Source organism: Danio aesculapii, chromosome 6, assembly GCF_903798145.1.
Source record: "Danio aesculapii chromosome 6, fDanAes4.1, whole genome shotgun sequence".
Lineage (NCBI taxonomy): Eukaryota > Metazoa > Chordata > Actinopteri > Cypriniformes > Danionidae > Danio > Danio aesculapii.
Genome location: NC_079440.1, coordinates 54,975,071 through 54,995,066, shown reverse-complemented (window position 1 = coordinate 54,995,066; position 19,996 = coordinate 54,975,071). Strand labels below are relative to the sequence as shown.

The following is a 19,996-nucleotide window of genomic DNA, read 5'->3' as shown; positions in this document are numbered from 1 at the left end:
GTGTTGCTGTGGGTTTCCTCCGGGTGCTCCGGTTTCCCCCAAAGTCCAAAGACATGCGCTATAGGTGAATTGGGTAAACTAAATTGGCCGTAGTGTATGAGTGTGTGTGTGAATGAGTGTGTATGGGTGTTTCCTATTTCCTAATACTGGGTTGCAGCTGAAAGGTCATCCGCTGTGTAAAACATATGCTGGAATAGTTGGAAGTTCATTCCGCTGTGGCAAGCTCTGAAATAAAGAAAAAGGGAAATGAATGAATGTTTTCTTTGTGATTCTGAAATGCAACTAATTTAAATAAAGGAATAATAGTAATAATGATTAATAATTATGAATCTTTTCAAATTGGATATACATCACTCAGCTAACATACAGCTTATTGTGGTGTGGAAATAAGCATATTCAGATGCAGGAAATTTGCATTTTTGACTTCACAGTTGTATCCTTAAAGTGATTCACTGTAATACCTCTACAATGAATTGAACTTGTATTTATCTCAGTAATAATGTGACGTGTTTTTTCATCCTGAAGCTCAAGATAAAAAATCATGAAGCAACAGCACCCAATCAATAGCCACAGTTCCTCAAACAAAACCCACACACACCCCGTCTTCTCAAAGGAAAGCCCAACTCTTTTGTAACTCCCCACTCATTAGCACACATTTGTGAGAAAGCAGAGTCCATAAGACCTGAACATCTTGTGTTTCAAAGAGGCCAATTACATGGGCTGTGATCACAATTTTACAGCCGGTAATAATGTCAAAGTAACACCATGGTAAGTGCATGATACTGTATCCACCCTGTAATATTCTATAATGCTGCACTGCATATCACATTTACATTTAGTTATTTAGCAGACGCTTCTGTCCAAAGCGATTTACAAGTGAGGAGGCATTCAGCGATTCAACAAGAAGAGGCAATACACACAAGAAGGGCTAATTATACAAAGGAACTGTTCGTGCTCAGAGAATTAAGTGCTAGAGTAAGAAGGATAAGGGGGGGGGGGGGTGTTTGTTTGTTTTTTTGAGAGAAGAGTGTTTTTACTGGTGGTTTGTCAAGCCCACTCACCTCTGTGAAGCTCACTTTATAAATGCACAATGATTTTTGTTTTATTATTGGGAGTGATGATAAGAATATGCTTTCTTCTGGTAAAGGGACTAAGCCGTAATGAAAATGAATGAATGTTTTCTTCTGGAGAAAGTCTTTGTTGTTTTATTTCGGCTATAAAAGCAGTTTTTCATTTTTTAAAACCCTTTTAAGGTCAATATTATTAGCCCCCTTAAGCAACATTTGTTTTCGACTGTGTACAGAACAAACCATCGTTATACAATAACTTCCCTAATTACCCTAACTTGCCTAGTTAATAGTGTATATGCCGAGCTAGTGTTGTTCCCATACTGATAAACTTCCGGTGACCTGTTATTGTGAGTTTTTTTCCATTTTATACGGTTTCTTTTACAGCATCGATGTTGTAATGTAATTAAAATACATTCAGTTAAACAGACTTTGGTATTATTTAGTTGCTCAAGCGTAAAACGAGACAAAAATCCGTTTACTCGCACGCGACCATCAGAATCGGCAGGCTAGCACCGAAGCTCCATTGAATATACTGGGGTAAAATAAATGCTCATATTATAAAGACATGGCGGGGAAAAATTTAATTTAATGCAGTGCTTCTTGCACAATCTGAGACCCACTTTATATCGCATATCACTCAGCCAGTGGAGATCGCTGATTTTTTAAGAAAGCAGACCTTAAATGCGCTGATTTTTCATTGGCATACAATTCACAGGAAAAGATTAACCCAGGTTACTGCAAATTAAAAGTCCTATTAGCATGCTTATGGGGCAACATAGAGGTGTGAACCTACACTGGTCTTACGGTTTGGTTCAATTAAGATTATTATGCCATCGATTCAGTTCAATTCGATATCTCGGTGCATTGACGATGCTTTCCATACACAATGTTATATTTGACTTCACAGCACAAGAATTCTGGTATTAAAATGGATAATTTATAAATACATTTTATATGTATTTGTAATGCAATGTTGTCCTTTAATACAAGCAGTCAGATATATGAACTGTACCTTTAATTTGACCTGCTCAAAGAAAACACTCTTTTTGAGTGTATCAAACAAAACTAAAGTACAGCACATGCACAGAACAACATGAGCATTTAAAGCAAATAAACAAACGTAAATATTACCCCACTTGATTTTGAGCGTTGTTGAGCAAGTTGTTAAACACCTTTGGTCACAAACTCAACAGAAAAAGCTGCCATTGGTTCTAACACTCTTGCACTGCTCACTGATCAGGGTGTCCGCGAGGTCTTAAAATGTCGTAAATTTTATAAACAAAATTTTAGGGCCTAAAAAGTCTTAAATTCACTTAAATATTTTGTTTTGTTAAATCATGTTAAACAGGTCTTATTTTTCCTATGACCAAGTAAAGCTACCCAACCACCAATAATCCATCTCAAAACTAATTATAAATTAAATATATATATATAAATAAATTATATATATATTTGTTTTTATTGCAAAGAGATACAAATCACAACATCTGTTAGCCATGTTTACAGCAAATTCTTCTAATTAAATTCCCTAAGCAGGGAAAGAAAACTAAAGCAACACATCCCTTTACTTTACATGATCTTCCATTAATACAAAAGCTATTTACTGAAGTAACTGGGCCATTAGAAAACGTCTTTAATGTTTAGCGCTGTATAAGTCTAACATTTCATTCATAATGGTCTTAAAAGGATCTTTAAATGTTTTACCTGCAGAAACCCTGACTGATGAATGACACTAATAAACGGCCACAGTTATCACATTTAATCCATTAAACAATTAATTTTGACACCCCTACTTGTTAACCTAGTTAAGCTTTTAAAAGTCACTTTAGGCTGAATGCTAGTGTCTTGAAGTTATATAGTAAAATATTATGTACTGTCATCATGGCAAAGATAAAATAAATCAGCTATTAGAAATGAGTTATTAAAACTATTGTTTAGAAATGTGTTGAAAAAAAAATCTTCTTTCTATTATACAGAAATTGGGGAAAAAAATATTCAGAGGGGCTAATAATTGTGACTTCAACTGCAGGATGTCCTGAGCAGAATTTGTCAGTGATAACCTTATTTCTTTATTTATAAAGTGCTAAACACGTGGTAAAATACATGTCTCAGGTTAGGACTCAATCTGGGTATAAAAATAATGAGTTATTTTTCGAAATACAATTTTTGGTGATGGATTAATTGATGGATTGATTGTACATGTAACATACAGTAGAGGGTCAGATTGTTTATTCGAGGTAAAACATGCGAAGCTTTACACAGATTGCATTACCACAGATATCATGATGAGGTAATCGGCCGTTATTTGAGCTCTGAAGAGTCTTGCAGGCCAACATTGTGCTGTTTCAGCAGAACAATCCAATGTAATTTAAGTCACACACAGACTTCTTATCCGTATGCTGTTTATCAGTGCTAAATGCTATTTCATTGTATGTGCCACATAAAACAAGAACAAAGATGCTTTTAAAATGATTGGATGTGTTCTCTGCCTGTATAGCATCTCTTTTAAAGGATCTTCTGCACACCAGGTTTACAGTACATTTATTTATTTAAAGATATAACCAAAATGGGATTATCTTGAAATATTCAACACAGGCTCATTGGAAATACGTGTTTCAGCCTACAATCACAAAAAATCTATTTCAATGTATGGTTTGACTGCAGTTTCTAGGTAAAATGAGTCCTATGGGGCAGTTTGACAGCAACAGCTTTTAGTCCTTTTCACGCTAATGATATTTACAGGGGCATATTATAGACAAATAACTTACTTTTCACAACACCAAATAAATACCACAAAACAATTTGATGTCTGATTAATAATCGAATACGTTTGCCTCATCTGTTTATCTATATATGGTCTTTTCTGGTGTGGTCAGTTTGCTTGGTAGCTCACTCGGTAGCTCACTGTACAGTGTTGTATTTTTGGTGCAGAGCACTCAGGTTCGAGTCCACAAAAGAGATCAAAGTAATGTAAAATCAAAGTAAAATTATGTGTCGATGTGCAATATATTTGTTTTTGAAAACACTATTGGTTGGGTTTAAGGAAATGTTTAAATCAGTGGTTCGCTAACTGATCAATATGACAGATTCCACCTTCTCATTGACGTGTACAATAAACGTACAACAAAATGGATCCAAAGTAATGTATTTCAGATTTGTAAACATATAAAACAGCGCCCTCTAGTGGATTTGTCATCTACAACATGCAACAAAACATTCCCAAAGCAACGTATTTTACGTTTTACAAAAATGTAGGCTGAGCCACGTTTTTCAATGAGCCCTGTCTTGGAAATATTATTACAATTGTAACTGTTTTCAAATGTATTCCTGTGATGTAAAACGTGGTTCAGATGTGTTTACTAATATACTAAGAATAGCAATTTTTCATTTTCCATTGGTCTTAGTACTAGGAATGTAACGATTTACCTGACTCACGATTCGATACGATTCACGATACTCATCTCACGATTTTTAACAAAATTATTTGAAATAAATTTAAGGTGAAGAGCCCTTTCGTTTTTTCTTAAATGCTGCACATTTTTGCTAAATAATATATTTTCTGCTATGACCAAACGGCTAATTTAAAAACAACAACAACAACAAAAAAGAATAATACAAACTAAAGAAGACTCATTAATGTAAACCAACTAAAACTGCCACTGTGTTGGGATTTTACACTTTAAAAAAGAAATATCAGCAGATATATGTTTTCTGGCATAAGCTGAGGTCTTTGCACATTTGAGGTCTTGGAACTGGACACTGGCATAAAAAACTGCTCATGAAATTACTAATTATATGCATAAATATGCATGAACTAATCTGAAAGGGGGGGGGGGTAATGTAATACCTGCTTCTGTAACAGAACAACTTTCTCTTTCAGTCTGAAAAACATCTTCACACTTTCGCTATGAAAACACTGATGCACTGCGTGATCCTTGTTGCACTTGTTAAAGCAAGCGGAGCTGCAAATCATCCAGTCTGCGTGGTTTGGCTTATTAATAGTTTTTTGCATATAGACGTCTGTGACAGTAGTTTTTCACTGTGCACTGTGCATCGTATTCATTGTTGTGTTAGTGTAAGTAAACGTCTTTTGGCAGTATTTGCACACAGTTTGTGTTTGTCTGGCGCACCTCACCGCTGTCATATTACTCTGCCGCTCTACCTTTTCCTCGCTGCTGATGTGCAGGTAAAGCGAGGTTGCGCCTGTTAACACATCGCCCCCTCTGTTCAAAACATGTATTCAACATTTCAACCGATTTGAATCGTCACATATTTGAATTGATTTTTAACCAGCTCACAGTGAATCGATACATCCCTACTAAGTACACAATGTAAATACTAAAGTTTTATTATGTTGTGTGCCTCCTGGGATGTCAGGCTAAATTATTGAAACAAATCATTGAATCAATCATTCTGATAGTTTCATTAGTTTCAAAAGCACAGATTTCTGTACAATTTAAAATGAAATCTTTGGAAACCTTTTCTGCTGGAGATACTGTTGTCCTAAAAAACAAAACAAAAAAAAAAGTAAATAAAAAAATCTTACACATACCTTAGTAACGGTAAAGCAGAAAATTTTGGCGGTTTTGAAACCTTGAATTTTCCAAACCGTGGTATACCTTGAACACGGTTATCATCCCGTGTCTAGTGGTGACCCTTGATGATTAAAGAGACTAAGCCGAAGGATGAATAAAATTGGCTGTAGTGTACAGTATGTTTGTGAATGAGTGTGTTTCCCAGTACTGGGTTGTAGCTGGAAGAGCATCCGCTGTGAAAAACATATGCTGGAAAAGTTCATTCCGCTGTGGCGACCCCTGATGAATAAAGGGACTGAGCCGAAGGAAAATGAATGAATGAATGAATGAATGAATGTCGCAACACAAAAGTTAATGTGATCATGTTGTTTCAGCCCATTTTAAATAAGTAGTTTGACCAAGCAGAGTGTTTAGTCTTCTATTATTATTATTATTATTATTATTATTATTATTATTATTATCAACATTATATGAACATGATTCTGAAGTTTGTTGTTTTATAAAGTCAGGTTTGGAATGATGTACATGATTCAGCAGCACCATCTCTATATTATTACTTTATCCAAGGCCGTTCACAAGAATAATTCATCACTTGTATTTCCAGTTAAAAGTGGATTTCTGACTTTGAACTCAGTTCCTTCGAATCCTACGAAGTGCAAGAACGGAAATAGTCCTGCAGCTTAAACAAGGCCTATTCTTCCCCGGAGCTGAGCTGTCACAGTCTTTTGTGCTCTTCAGATCTCTGAGTCTTCATTGATTCATCAAAGCGGATGAATACGTGTATTGTTGGGTCTAGCGCTGGTTTCAGACTTCGCTGTGTGCCATGCTATAATGACGGCACCAGTAACAGCACTGGTGAATTATTTAATGGGTACCATTTCCCAGGGGGCCGTGCAGAGCCTCTGTTACCATGGAGGCTGAGCAGCCATGTCAAAGTATAGGGTGTATTCGCTGCTGCCGTATGAAGTTTTAAGTTTTAGCATTCGGGATATGCAAAATAAGGCTAGCGTTGTTTTGCATGAGTCTGCATTGTGTTCATGCTTTGCTTGACTCAAGCTTGATTTCTGGCATTCACAACATGCTAAATTATGCTAATGTTGCGTATGAGTCTGCATTATTTTCATGCATTGCATTTGAACAGTAAATAGCACGATAAGCTTGATTTTAGCATTCACAACATGCTAAATAATGCTAATGTTGTATATAAGTCTGCATTTTTTCATGCATTGCATTTAAACATTTAAAGATAGCTTGATTTCAACATTGATTTTAGCATTGACAACATGCTAAATGCTTATGTTGAGTATGTGTCTGCATTATTTTTATGTATTGCTTTTGAACAAGATAGCTTGATTTCAGCATTGATTTAATGCTAATGTTGTAGCCTATATGTGTCTTCATTATTGTCATGCATTGCATTTGATCAGAGGAAATAGCTTGATTTTAGCATTGATTTCAGCATTTACAACATGCTAAATAATGCTAATGTTGTGTATGAGTCTGCATTATCTTCATGCATTGCATTTGAACAATGAAGAGCACGATAAGCTTGATTTTAGCTTTCACTACATGCTAAACACTGCTAATGTGTATGAGGGTGCATTATTTTCATGCATTGCATTTTAACATGGACGATAGCTTGATTTTAGCATTGATTTCAGCATTTACAACATGCTAAATGCTAATGTTGTGTATGAGTCTGCATTATTTTCATGTATTGCATTTGAACAGTGAAGATAGCTTGATTTCAGCATTGATTTTAGCATTTACAATATGCTAAACAATGCTAATGTGTATGAGAGTGCATTATCTTCATGCATAGCATTTGAACTGTGAAAATAGCTTGATTTCACCAATAATTTCAGCATTTACAACATGCTAAATAATGCTAATGTTGTGTATGAGTCTGCATTATCTTCATGCATTGCATTTGAACAATGAAGAGCATGATAAGCTTGATTTTAGCATTCACTACATGCTAAAAAATGCTAATGTGTATAAGGGTGCATTATTTTCATGCATTGCATTTTAACATGGACGATAGCTTGATTTCAGCATTGATTTCAGCATTTACAACATGCTAAATGCTAATGTTGTGTATGAGTCTGCATTATCTTCATGCATTGCATTTGAACAGTGAGAATAGCTTGATTTCAGCATTGATTTTAGGATTTATAATATGCTGAATAATGCTAATGTTGTGTAGGCTATGAGTCTGCATTATTTTCATGTATTGCATTTGAACAGTGAAGATAGCTTGATTTCAGCATTGATTTTAGCATTCACAACATGCTAAATAATGCTAATGTTGTATATAAGTCTGCATTTTTTCATGCATTGCATTTAAACATTTAAAGATAGCTTGATTTCAACATTGATTTTAGCATTGACAACATGCTAAATGCTTATGTTGAGTATGTGTCTGCATTATTTTTATGTATTGCTTTTGAACAAGATATCTTGATTTCAGCATTGATTTTAGCATTTACAACATGCTAAGTAATGCTAATGTTGTAGCCCATATGAGTCTTCATTATTGTCATGCATTGCATTTGATCAGAGGAAATAGCTTGATTTTAGCATTGATTTCAGCATTTACAATATGCTAAACAATGCTAATGTGTATGAGAGTGCATTATCTTCATGCATAGCATTTGAACTGTGAAAATAGCTTGATTTCACCAATAATTTCAGCATTTACAACATGCTAAATAATGCTAATGTTGTGTATGAGTCTGCATTATCTTCATGCATTGCATTTGAACAATGAAGAGCATGATAAGCTGCATTGCATTTTAACATGGACGATAGCTTGATTTTAGCATTGATTTTAGCATTTACGACATGCTAAATGCTAATGTTGTGTATGAGTCTACATTATTTTGATGCATTGCATTTGAACAGTGAAAATAGCTTGATTTCAGCATTGATTTTAGGATTTATAATATGATAAATAATGCTAATGTTGTGTAGGCTATGAGTCTGCATTATTTTCATGCATTGCATTTGAACAGTGAAGATAACTTGATTTCAGCATTGATTTTAGCATTCACAACATGCTAAATAATGCTAATGTTGCATATGAGTCTACATTATTTTGATGCATTGCAATTGAACACTAAAGATAGCTTCATTTTAGCATTGATTTGAGCATTTATGACATGCTAAATAATGCTAATGTTGTGTAGGCTATGAGTCTGCATTATTTTCATGCATTGCATTTGAACAGTGAAGATAGCTTGATTTCAGCATTAATTTTAGCATTCACAACAGGCTAAATAATGCTAATGTTGTATATGAGTCTGCATTATTTTGATGCATTGCAATTGAACACTAAAGATAGCTTGATTTTAGCATTGATTTGAGCATTTATGACATGCTAAATAATGCTAATGTTGTATATGAGTCTGCATTATTTTCACGCATTGCATTTGAACAGTGAAGATAGCTTGATTTCAGCATTGATTTTAGCATTCACAACATGCTAAATAATGCTAATATTGTATATGAGTCTGCATTATTTTCACTCATTGCATTTGAACAGTGAAGATAGCTTGATTTCAGCATTGATTTTAGCATTCACAACATGCTAAATAATGCTAATGTTGTATATGAGTCTGCATTATTTTGATGCATTGCAATTGAACACTAAAGATAGCTTGATTTTAGCATTGATTTTAGCATTCACAACATGCTAAATAATGCTAATGTTGTATATGAGTCTGCATTATTTTCACGCATTGCATTTGAACAGTGAAGATAGCTTGATTTCAGCATTGATTTTAGCATTCACAACATGCTAAATAATGCTAATATTGTATATGAGTCTGCATTATTTTCACTCATTGCATTTGAACAGTGAAGATAGCTTGATTTCAGCATTGATTTTAGCATTCACAACATGCTAAATAATGCTAATATTGTATATGAGTCTGCATTATTTTCACTCATTGCATTTGAACAGTGAAGATAGCTTGATTTCAGCATTGATTTTAGCATTCACAACATGCTAAATAATGCTAATGTTGTATATGAGTCTGCATTATTTTGATGCATTGCAATTGAACACTCAAGATTTTAGCATTTATGACATGCTAAATAATGCTAATGTTGTATATGAGTCTGCAACATCGTCATGCACGGCATTTGAACAATATAGCTTGATTTCAGCAAGCACAACATGCAAAATAATGCTAATGTTGTGTATGAGTTTGCATTTGTTTCAAGCAATTCATTTGAATTGTATTTGTGTTCAGCAGAAGAAAGAAACACTTAACGGTTTAAAACATGTAAATGTGAGTAGATGACAGAATCTATCACTTCAATACATTACTTTGATTGCTAGTGCATTCTATGTGATTGCTTGACGTTTTTAATGGTCTTTAAATCTAAACCCTTTCCTTAAATGTAAGTTGTTGCTTGTTTTAGTGATATAATAGGTCATAAGTCATAGCACATGGACAAGTCTCATAAAAACACACACCGGTAGTATCAGCAGAGCACTATTTTTATTTCTAATGAACTCTGCATGGCTCTTTCAGATATAGAAACGGTGAAGTGTGTCTAGCGACCCAAAGATTGATTTCCATTGGAAGGCATTGACTCTGTGTTTGTGACGCTCCTGCTTCACGCTGCAGGAGCAAAGGAGCAGAAACTCCTGCATTAAAATATTCATGCTGAAAATGGACTGCAAGCCATGAGCTCAATTAAAGAGTGCTTTAAAACGAGGGCTTCTGCTTACTAGTCCTCCATCGGGCTCGTCCGCAGGGAGAGATGAAAGCTGAAAGAGGAGCGAACGAGAGGATGAGGAGAAGACCGTGCTCTATATAAGATCAGCTTTATTTTTACCAGGGCTGCACAAAATATCGAAAAGGTATCGTTAGGGGTCGTTCACACAGACCGCGTTTTTGCTTTCCAATGCACTACTTTTTTTTCTATTGTTTTTTAAAGAGCCACTATTACACTTACATTAAAAAGGGTTTTTTTTTTTTTGGTTTTAAGGGTCTTCAACAACAGGCTGATATGCATGCAAGGTCAAAAAACACTTTATTGTCTTATAATATGCATTTATTTTTACCTAGTTATCCCAGGGACTCCCATATGATTCGTTCAGCGATTCATTTGTTCCCAAATCCCTCATTAGTGCGTAGCGAATCTGCACTGATTGGACCGATGACAGTCTGTTGCCATTGGTCGACAGCGTTCTGAGTAAGACAGAGTGAAATGCCCACCACGGCTTATCAACAATATTGAAGTAGTCAGAGTGCATAGTGTATGTCTGAGCATACCTGCCAACACTCCTGTTTTTCCCGGGAGTCTCCCGTATTTCAGACCCATCTCCCGCCACCCTCCCGTTTTATTATTTACCACCCCCCCAGCATTTTGGTACGGTCTGTGAAACCCCCTGGTCGCCAACATTGGTATAGGATCCGATCGCAGTGGCAGCCCAAAACACGCTTCGTAGTAGTTACTAACACCACAGTACCCAGGTTTTCAACAGTGCTATTCAGACACCTCACCCCTGAACCTAACCGCTCCCCCTCCCCGGTCTCCCCGATTCTTAGGGACAAATGATGTTAGCAGGTATGTGTTTGAGCCCAATGCAGGAGTGCATTAAAGCAGTGCAGTTAAACACCAGCATATTGCTCTATTCTTAACCATGATACACATTCAGTATTAATTGCTGCATGTGTGTAGGAACAGCTGACGGTGGCCATAGCAACGACAAACGGCAGTGGAACGCAAACTCACAAATGCTCTTAAATCCGTAAACAAAGCGCCACGCGTCACATTTTCAAAGTGGCTTTAGACACGATATGAGAATATAAAGAGTTAACCAGCTACTCTACAAGTGGTTACAAGTAACAAAACACAATTAAATACATAACTTGCAAGCTAGAGAAAAAAAGGAGGCAACCATTTTAATCGCATTTTAATCATGAAATAGAGGAAGAAACTGATCCATGAACTGTGTACTGTAAAGTTCCTGTCAAGCTCTGACAAGTCCCTTACATCAATAGTCTTTTCTGATCCTTCCTTTAACAAACGGCTGAAGAATCCCCCGTTGTAAGCGTGTAGATTGCTGAACCACTTGTCAGAAAAATGACGGCTATAATGCTGAGGTATTTTTGCAAAAATAAACCTCAACCACTGACTCTTCACAGCTTCATCTTTGGGTAGAGAAAATAACACTAACTTTTCCTCCAATAATATCCAGCTGAGCACAGCGTCTTCACGACTTGATTCAACTGGGATCTGCTACAGTGTTTGTCTGTTTGTGGGCGGGGCTGCGGGTTTCAATTTTCCTGGGTTTGTGCGAGCAACAATTGGGCAGGGCTTAAGTTTTGTATCGCCGTCACACCGAAACGGCTAAAGACTCGTTATCAAGACGATTCATTTGAAGTCTTATGAGTCGACACAATATTTTAAAATGAATCAATATTTTTAAACACTGTGCACTTTCAGATTTAGGCAGTAGCTGGATATTTTACTTCACTTAGAACTGTGTTACACACTACATGGAAGGTCCAAATCATAGACTGTAAAATATATGGACGGAGTATCCGTGACGTCACCCATAGGTTTCTGAAGAGCGCAAAAGAAGCCACAAGTAGGCGCGGCCAACCGTCGCCATTTTGTTCGCGCGTCATCGCACCCACGGCGGGATACCAAACAAGGGCAAAGAGGCGGAGAGTGGGCGGAGCTTGCTTAGACCTGGCAGACAGACTTTACTTTGGGAGAAACGCTTGATACTTTATTACCTGCGACTCGTTTGTGTTTTGACCACATGTGCTTGGCTGTACACTATATCAATAAAGTGTTTAGACTTTTAAAAACACTGTAGTAATACATTTAGCCACTAAACATTGCTCTTATGACGTTTTTCTACAGGAGGAAAACGCGAATTATTTCCAAACACTTCAAATATAGTCTGTGTTAGTAAATGCAAGACTATTGATGAACTCCAGCATAACACTATGATAACGCTTCAGATGACTGTTCTATAGCCTACAGCTAATCAATCTGTCACATTCTGGAGTGCTTTACGGGTCTAAAGAAAAATATTAATGATAAATGATCTTAAATAAAACACACACATTTATAGAGATGGTGTATAAGTATATAACTTTACTCACATGGGAAACGGAGGCCACATGAATGGTTTGTGAGCACAGTTAAGTGCACACAGCATCCCATATCATCTGATAATTGTAAGAAATAAGTCCAAAAGGCAGCTGACTGTGTAAAGCCACATAAAACAACACAAAAATACGATGAATATGCCGAGATCAGTGGCTAATCTGCCGGATTCAGCTGAGGTGAAGTGACGGCGACCAGCGAGACCTAGCTGTCACTCAAGTGGCCACGCCCTTAATTATGCAAACTTAATATAACCTAATATAAAGCAAATGGATGAGTTATAAAAAAATTCACCCCCCTCACAGTTGTCATGGAGGGTAATAATAGCTATATGACCCAAAATCGTTCTTTGTACCAGGCTGTAAACACCTTTTTTTCTGCTGTAAAGTTGGCCATTCTAACAGTGGGCTCAATTGCACTTTGCTCTATTATGGAGCCAGGACTAGCGGAATTTTGATGAATTGCAGTTTCAGTTACTTCCGTATTGGCCTCCCGAGGGAGAGCGGGAGGTTGCCGCTTGGTCCAAATACATAGCTCCTGATGTATTTGGCACTCTCCAGAAATGTATATAGCGGTACATTTTCAGAATGAGCCTGGGTTGTGCAAAACAGTAATGTTTAGGTGAAAATTATAACATTATGACTTTTATAAAAGATGATTTTTTAAATGCTAAAAATAGTATAAATCTCTTTTTCTTTGCAGACGTGGCTGAAGAACTATGGCTACCTGCTCCCTCATGACATCCGCACATCAGACCTGCGATCGGAGAAAGCCATGCAGTCGGCAGTCGCTGCCATGCAGCGGTTTTATGGTATTCCAGTGACAGGAATCCTCGACCAAACTACCATTGAGTAAGTAACTACCTTTCCTACTTAACATGTCCTAATATGGGCATTTCACAAGACCTTATAAGTCTTTACACAACAGTGATGTAGCCTAAAACATAAAAGTTTTCCCTTTGCGGTTTTTTGTTTAAAGGTGGATGAGAAAACCTCGGTGTGGAGTTCCAGATCACCCTCACATCAGCCGGCGGAGGCGAAATAAACGATACGCTCTCACCGGTCAGAAGTGGAGAGACAAAAAGATCACATACAGGTAAAGTACACGCTCAGAGCAAAGCTTACATGATGCATAGAAAAATTCACAGGTATACTCTATATAGACTATGCTTCATCTGAAAAACCTCTTGAGGAATCCACAAAAGCCCGTCTTATTTCTATGTATAAGATTTCTAAATGGGATTGTTGACTCTTTCTAGATGAATGACTATTGTAGTTCATTTCAGGGAAGAGCTCTAAAACCTCTATAATACCTGTAACTAGCCGCACATGATTTGATTCTATTTAATGGCAACCCATTAGGCCTGCGGAGTGTATTTATACTCTTACCGTTAATTATGTTAGTGCATATTGCGTTCGTACATGTGAGTTATGAAACACACGGCACTTGTGCAATGTTCCAGACAGACACAGTTAAAATGCTTCCCTCCAGCTGTAATAGTGCTTTTGTTTTTAGGAGACAGACAGAAGTAGATGTTGGTTGATACCTTGAGTGGTTTTCTTTGCTATTTACCCCCAAAACACACTCAGCCTAGTTATTTTATAGTTCTAAACCATAAACTCTAAGGTTGAACCCTAAGGCATATAGCTTTTATTATAAATAGTATAATTCAATAGATATTCTACAAAAAAGACTAACGTATGTTGTTACGACCTCAAATGTCTAGGGCTGAGGTTGAAACATAAGTTAAAGAAAATAAATAAATAAACAATTAGCAGGTTATGATTTTAATAACCTTCAGGTTCTTTTATTTTGAGAAACAGAAGGGAAAAGTTTGTATTACAAAAGCCAAAGAATAGCAGTGCGAACAAAATGGCTTCAGAGCTGAGCAAAGTCAAAATAATAAACAGGAAGTTAACTAACTCCCCCCTAAAGATAACTTACTTAATAGATTCAAAAGAAATACAGAAAATAAATTACAAATACTTCCCTTACTCCCAGTATGAATTATAATAATTGATACAATAATAAGGCAGTACAAATATCTTTAAATCTTTAAATATCTTTTGAATTAACTGATGTTTACTATAGTTTAGCTAGAACTGCTAAAATATTAGTTCAGATTTTTGTTTATTTCCACAAACTGCAGATTATATAAACATAAATAATATTAAAATATGAATTTATTGATTATTGGTATCCGTATCGGCCATGAGAAGGACCTAATTATCAGTTATTGGTTAATTTTCATATTGAACATTTCTAATAAGTACAAAATGCTAAATAAAATACATTTAATTATTTTTATTATATATGATAGATTATTATAATATATAATGTGGCTTTTGTTGAAAAAAATTTGCACCATTCAGCATAACAAATAATTGTATGTAAAAATTAAATATTATACTTGTTCTAAGCGGTACTTATCAAAATACATAAAATAATACATTTTTGCATTAAAAAGTACATTTTAAAGCATAATGAGAACGTGTAACAGTAAAAAAGACAATTAATGAGTATTTCATGAGTATGTCCAAACATAAATATATCTGATTTTTTTATTTATTTATTTGTTTGTTTGTTTATATTTATTTTATTCATTTATATATTTTTACATAAATATTTTATTTATTTTTAAAATTTATTAATTTAGGGCATCACAGTGGCGCAGCGGGTAGCACGATCGCCTCACAGCAAGAAGGTCGCTGGTTCAATCCCCGGCTGGGCCAGTTGGCGTTTCTGTGTGGGGTTTGCATGTTCTCCCATGGCGTGAGTTTCCTCCGGGTGCTCCGGTTTCCCCCACGGTCCAAAGACATACACTATAGGTGAATTGAATAAGATAAATTGGCCGTAGTGTATGAGATTAAATGCAAGAGTGTATGGGTGTTTCCCAGTGTTGGGAAAGGCATCTTGCTGGAAGGGCACTGTGTTAAAACATATGCCGGATAAGTTGGCGGTTCATTCCTCTGTGGTGACCCCTGATGAGTAAAGGAACTAAGCCGGAAATGAATGAATGAATAATTTATTCAAAATCAAACAAAAAGTGCTCATGGGTAGCTTAATTAATGTGTCAGTACTCTTTGGGTAAGGGATTCATCAAAATAAACAGCAAAAGTCAGTCCAAGGCACTTGAAAAATGTGGAATAAATATTAAAAAGTTTTTATTAACATGACTATTCCTTAAAACTGTGCCTGTATTAATGTATTATTTTATTAATTTTTGCCATTTTGTTTGGTCAGGAAGAAAGCAGGACCCCTTTTTTAATGTACAGACAAAAAGAGCTGCCTTTAAAGCTGTAGAACAGATAAAGTAGCCTCAGTAGATAGGAAAAGCCAATATTTGTGCATGTTTTGACATGAAACTATTCCTCTTGTCTCTGTGATGCAGATTCAGCATATATGAGCCGAACTAAAGGAAATTTGGGGCATTTTAGTTGCGTTGCATTCCTGTTGGCATAAACAAGAAAGCGTTTAGAAAATTTGCAAACATTCATCTGTTTTTAAGCTCTATTAATTTCAGTTAGTCATCTAATGCAGAGTTTTTGGTCTCTGGTTAATCAGATGTGATGATATTCTCACTTGCGAGTGCCTGCAGTTGTGTGCCAGAGACAGCCATCTGCTTTTGCCTTCGGTGTCTGGCCTGGTTTAACTTTTGCCCTATATTTAAGACAAATTTTTTATGCAGATTAATTCTTATGTAACAGCACAGCGCTGTGCACTCAAACAGCATCCGCTTCAGAGCTAATTCACACCGAAACAACATCTCTACTTTCATCACAGCGGTGAAGAGATTGCTTGAAATGCACTGCCTACTTTGACTTGTTTTTGAAAGCTAAAACTTTTTGCGGAGGAATTACAAGCCATTAACCAAACCATCAAGCTAAGATGTAAATTACAACATTACAAACTTAGACTTGAAGCAAATGACAATCAGACAAAATGAAAAAGATACAAGACTTTATTTCAAGGCTTTAAAGGAACACTCCACTTTTTTTGGAAATAGGCACATTTTCCAAGTCGTCTAGAGTTAAATTGTTGTGTTTTACCATATTTAAACCTTATAGCCAGCGTCAGGATGTACTGGGGTGCTGTTTTTGCACATTTCAGTGCTTACGAATAGATTACACCAAAAAGAACACGAGTAATCTTGTCAATATACAGCAGTCTAAAGTTACAACCCTCAAGCAGCCATTGTAGCTAGTTGTTTTTCAATGAGCAGCTTATAAAGAATATATTTGCTAAATTTGTGCAAGTTGCACAGAAAATGCTTATTAGATATGAGTACATGTAATAACAACACACACACATTCACTGCTGGTACATCAGGGTTTGTTTTGAAAGGTAAGAGTCCTCAGAACAACATCCTATTGAACACATTTAGTCCAACGACACAATAGTGTTGAATTATAAATGGTTATTCATTTGTTTATGTTACCATTTCATCCAGAGACCTATTGTTTACTATGTTACTTACATGCGAAAACGGTGTCTTTGTAGTAAAAATCAAGACTATGTCATAGCTTACAATGTTACAAATAAAATAAGACCACGAACTGAATGAAAAGTCAAAGTTATAGTAACTAAAATCGAAACAAAGCAGTCGAGTGTTTTGATGATCTGGGAGGAGCACTTTCAGCTTAGCTTAGCATCAATCATAGAATCGGATTAGGCCATTAGCATCTCGCTCAAAAATGTCAAAAAAGAGTTTTGACAAATTTCCTAATTAAAGCTGGACGTTTCTGTAGTCACATTGTGTACGAAGACCAACGGAAAATTAAAGGTTGTTATATTTTAGGCTGATATGGCAAGAACTAAATTCTCATTCTGGCGTAATAATAAAGAAACTTTGTTGCTGTACCATGACAATGATATTACGCAGCAGCTGATATTCACCAGCTAATTAACTAGGTAACAGTGCTGTGTAAAATTGCACCTGCTTTCAAAAGTTTCTATCAGAAGTGAGTAAAACAATTATTATTAACTTACATTTAAGTGCAGAAATAGCCAGATCAACCCCAACTAAATCAAATTAACATGCAGACGCTAACATTAGTTATTACACGTCTCTTTGAAATACCTGATTCTGATTAGTCAGTTGTGACATTCCAGGGTATGCTATTCCTAGATAACAACCTCTAAATAACAAAGGCTCATATGGGAACTTTGAATCATCATGTCAGTCAGTGAATATATTCACATCTATATACATACATCCACATTCACATTTATATGCTTGTCTGTCACTCCTTTTTGACTGTTTGGCACCATGATTTGACTGAATAATTAGTGTATACTTTAGTGTAGTGCTTTAGCTCCATTCAGCTGTTTTCGTTGTTAGCTTTGCATCTAATTAAAGAATTAATAAACTATTAAAGAAAAAAAATGTTTTATGTCTATATTTTTGTGTTTTGTGGCAAGTATTCATGTAATAAGCAGGATAAAGTATATCCAGATGATTGTTTTTGCAGAATAATGCTATTCAGTCTTATACAAGAGTGCTCCGCTTTGCGTCAGGCTGCTGATAAACCTGTCAGGTTTTATGCTAGGGATAAAGTACATCCAGGAGGTTGTTTTCGCAGAATAAAGTCTGACATGCTTACTACAACCATCCTGGATATACTTTATTCCACTTACTGCACGGCTACTTGCCACAAAATTAAAAAATTAGACAAAACATTGTTCTGAGCCAAAATAGTTTATTAATTCTTTAAACAGAAACTAAAACAGCTGACTGGAATATACAATAACCTGTGCATTATTCAGTCATAAGATGGCGCCAAAGAGTCATAAAGCTGACAGAAACTAAACTCGTGAATAAAGCATACGCTGACCTAATTATTATTAATTCACAAGGCAACACCAAACAGTCAAAAACTGAGGCGTAACAGACAAGTGGATACATATGAATGTGGATGTGAGTATAAGATTTTACTGTATTCACTGAAAATCAAGGTGATTTCGAAAATCCTGGATAAGCCTTTGTTATTTAGTGGTTGTTATCTGGGAATAACATCTCAAATTTTCGACTGACCAGTAAGAATTGAGTAATCCAGACAGCTGTGTAATAATCTCAGATCCCAGTTATAAGAGCAAAAAATAATAACTTGACTTCTAGTTGATCATTTGGAAAAGTGTCAGAGATTTTTCAGATGAATCATTTGTTGAACTCCATCCCAATCATCACAAATACTATTGGAACCCGCATGGAGCCAAGATTTTTACAGAAATCAGTCAAGCTTGGTAAATGAAAAATCATGGTTTTGGGTTACATTCACTATGGGGACGTGCGAGAGATCTACAGAGTGGATTGCTGACAGAAATTGAGGTATCAAGACATTTGTGCTACCCATTACAGTACAAAGCACAAGAGGGAGCAAATTCTTCAGCAGGATAGCGCTCCTTCTCATACTTCAGCCTCCACATCAAAGTTCCTGAAAGCAAAGAAGGTCAAGGTGCTCCAGGATTGGCCAGCCAAGTCACCAGACATGAACTTTATTGAGTATGTCTGGGGTAAGATAAAGGAGGAGGCATTGGAGATGAATTCAAAGAATCTTATGAACTCTGAGAGTCCTGCAAGAACGTTTTCTTTGCCATTCCAGATGACTTTATTAATAAGTGATTTGAGTCATTGCAGAGATGTATGGATGCAGTCCTCCAAGTTCATGGGAGTCATACACAATTCTGTTTCCACTGTGCCATGACTTTATATTCTATACTGTACATTATTTCTGTTAAGTGACAAGACTTTATTCTAATCAAAGTCAGACCTTACTGTCCTAATTAAATCATTAAAAATAAGGCATAATCATATTTTATTTTGGTAAAATGAGCATAATCTAGAGGCCTTTGCCTTTCATATTAGCCAGTTCTGAGACCAAGTGAACTTGAAGTCAAGATATTAATTGTTGTTCCTAAAACTTGGATAGGCGACTAGACTTTTGTCAGTTAGTGTATAAAGTAGACAAGATGATAAAATACAAAAACCAAAATACAAACTGAAGTAGTGCAGATATAAAGAGTATGTTGTTTTGAACAGAGGAGTTTTAAGGCTGAGGGCTGATGAGGAGGAGATCAGAAAAATAAGGTGGAGCGCAGCTGTGGATGGCCTTGAATGTACAAAGGAGCATTTTGTATTGTACTCTGGGTTTGATTGGAAACCGGTGCAGATCTTGTAAGATGGGGTGATATGGTGAAAAGATGGACCGGTTTATAGAGGGGTTTTCTGAGGAAGACCATAAATGAATTGGC

The 19,996-nt window shown here is 36.0% G+C and overlaps 1 protein-coding gene across 1 annotated transcript in view; it reads left to right on the top strand.

Moving 5' to 3' along the window:
* Window positions 1-19,996, top strand: part of mmp24 (matrix metallopeptidase 24) — a 79,704-nt gene that overhangs the window by 20,420 nt on the left and 39,288 nt on the right. The window contains exons 2-3 of the mRNA XM_056460545.1: window positions 13,448-13,596; window positions 13,724-13,840. Of these exons, the coding sequence (XP_056316520.1) occupies window positions 13,448-13,596; window positions 13,724-13,840 (266 nt within the window). The remainder of the gene's footprint in view (window positions 1-13,447; window positions 13,597-13,723; window positions 13,841-19,996) is intronic.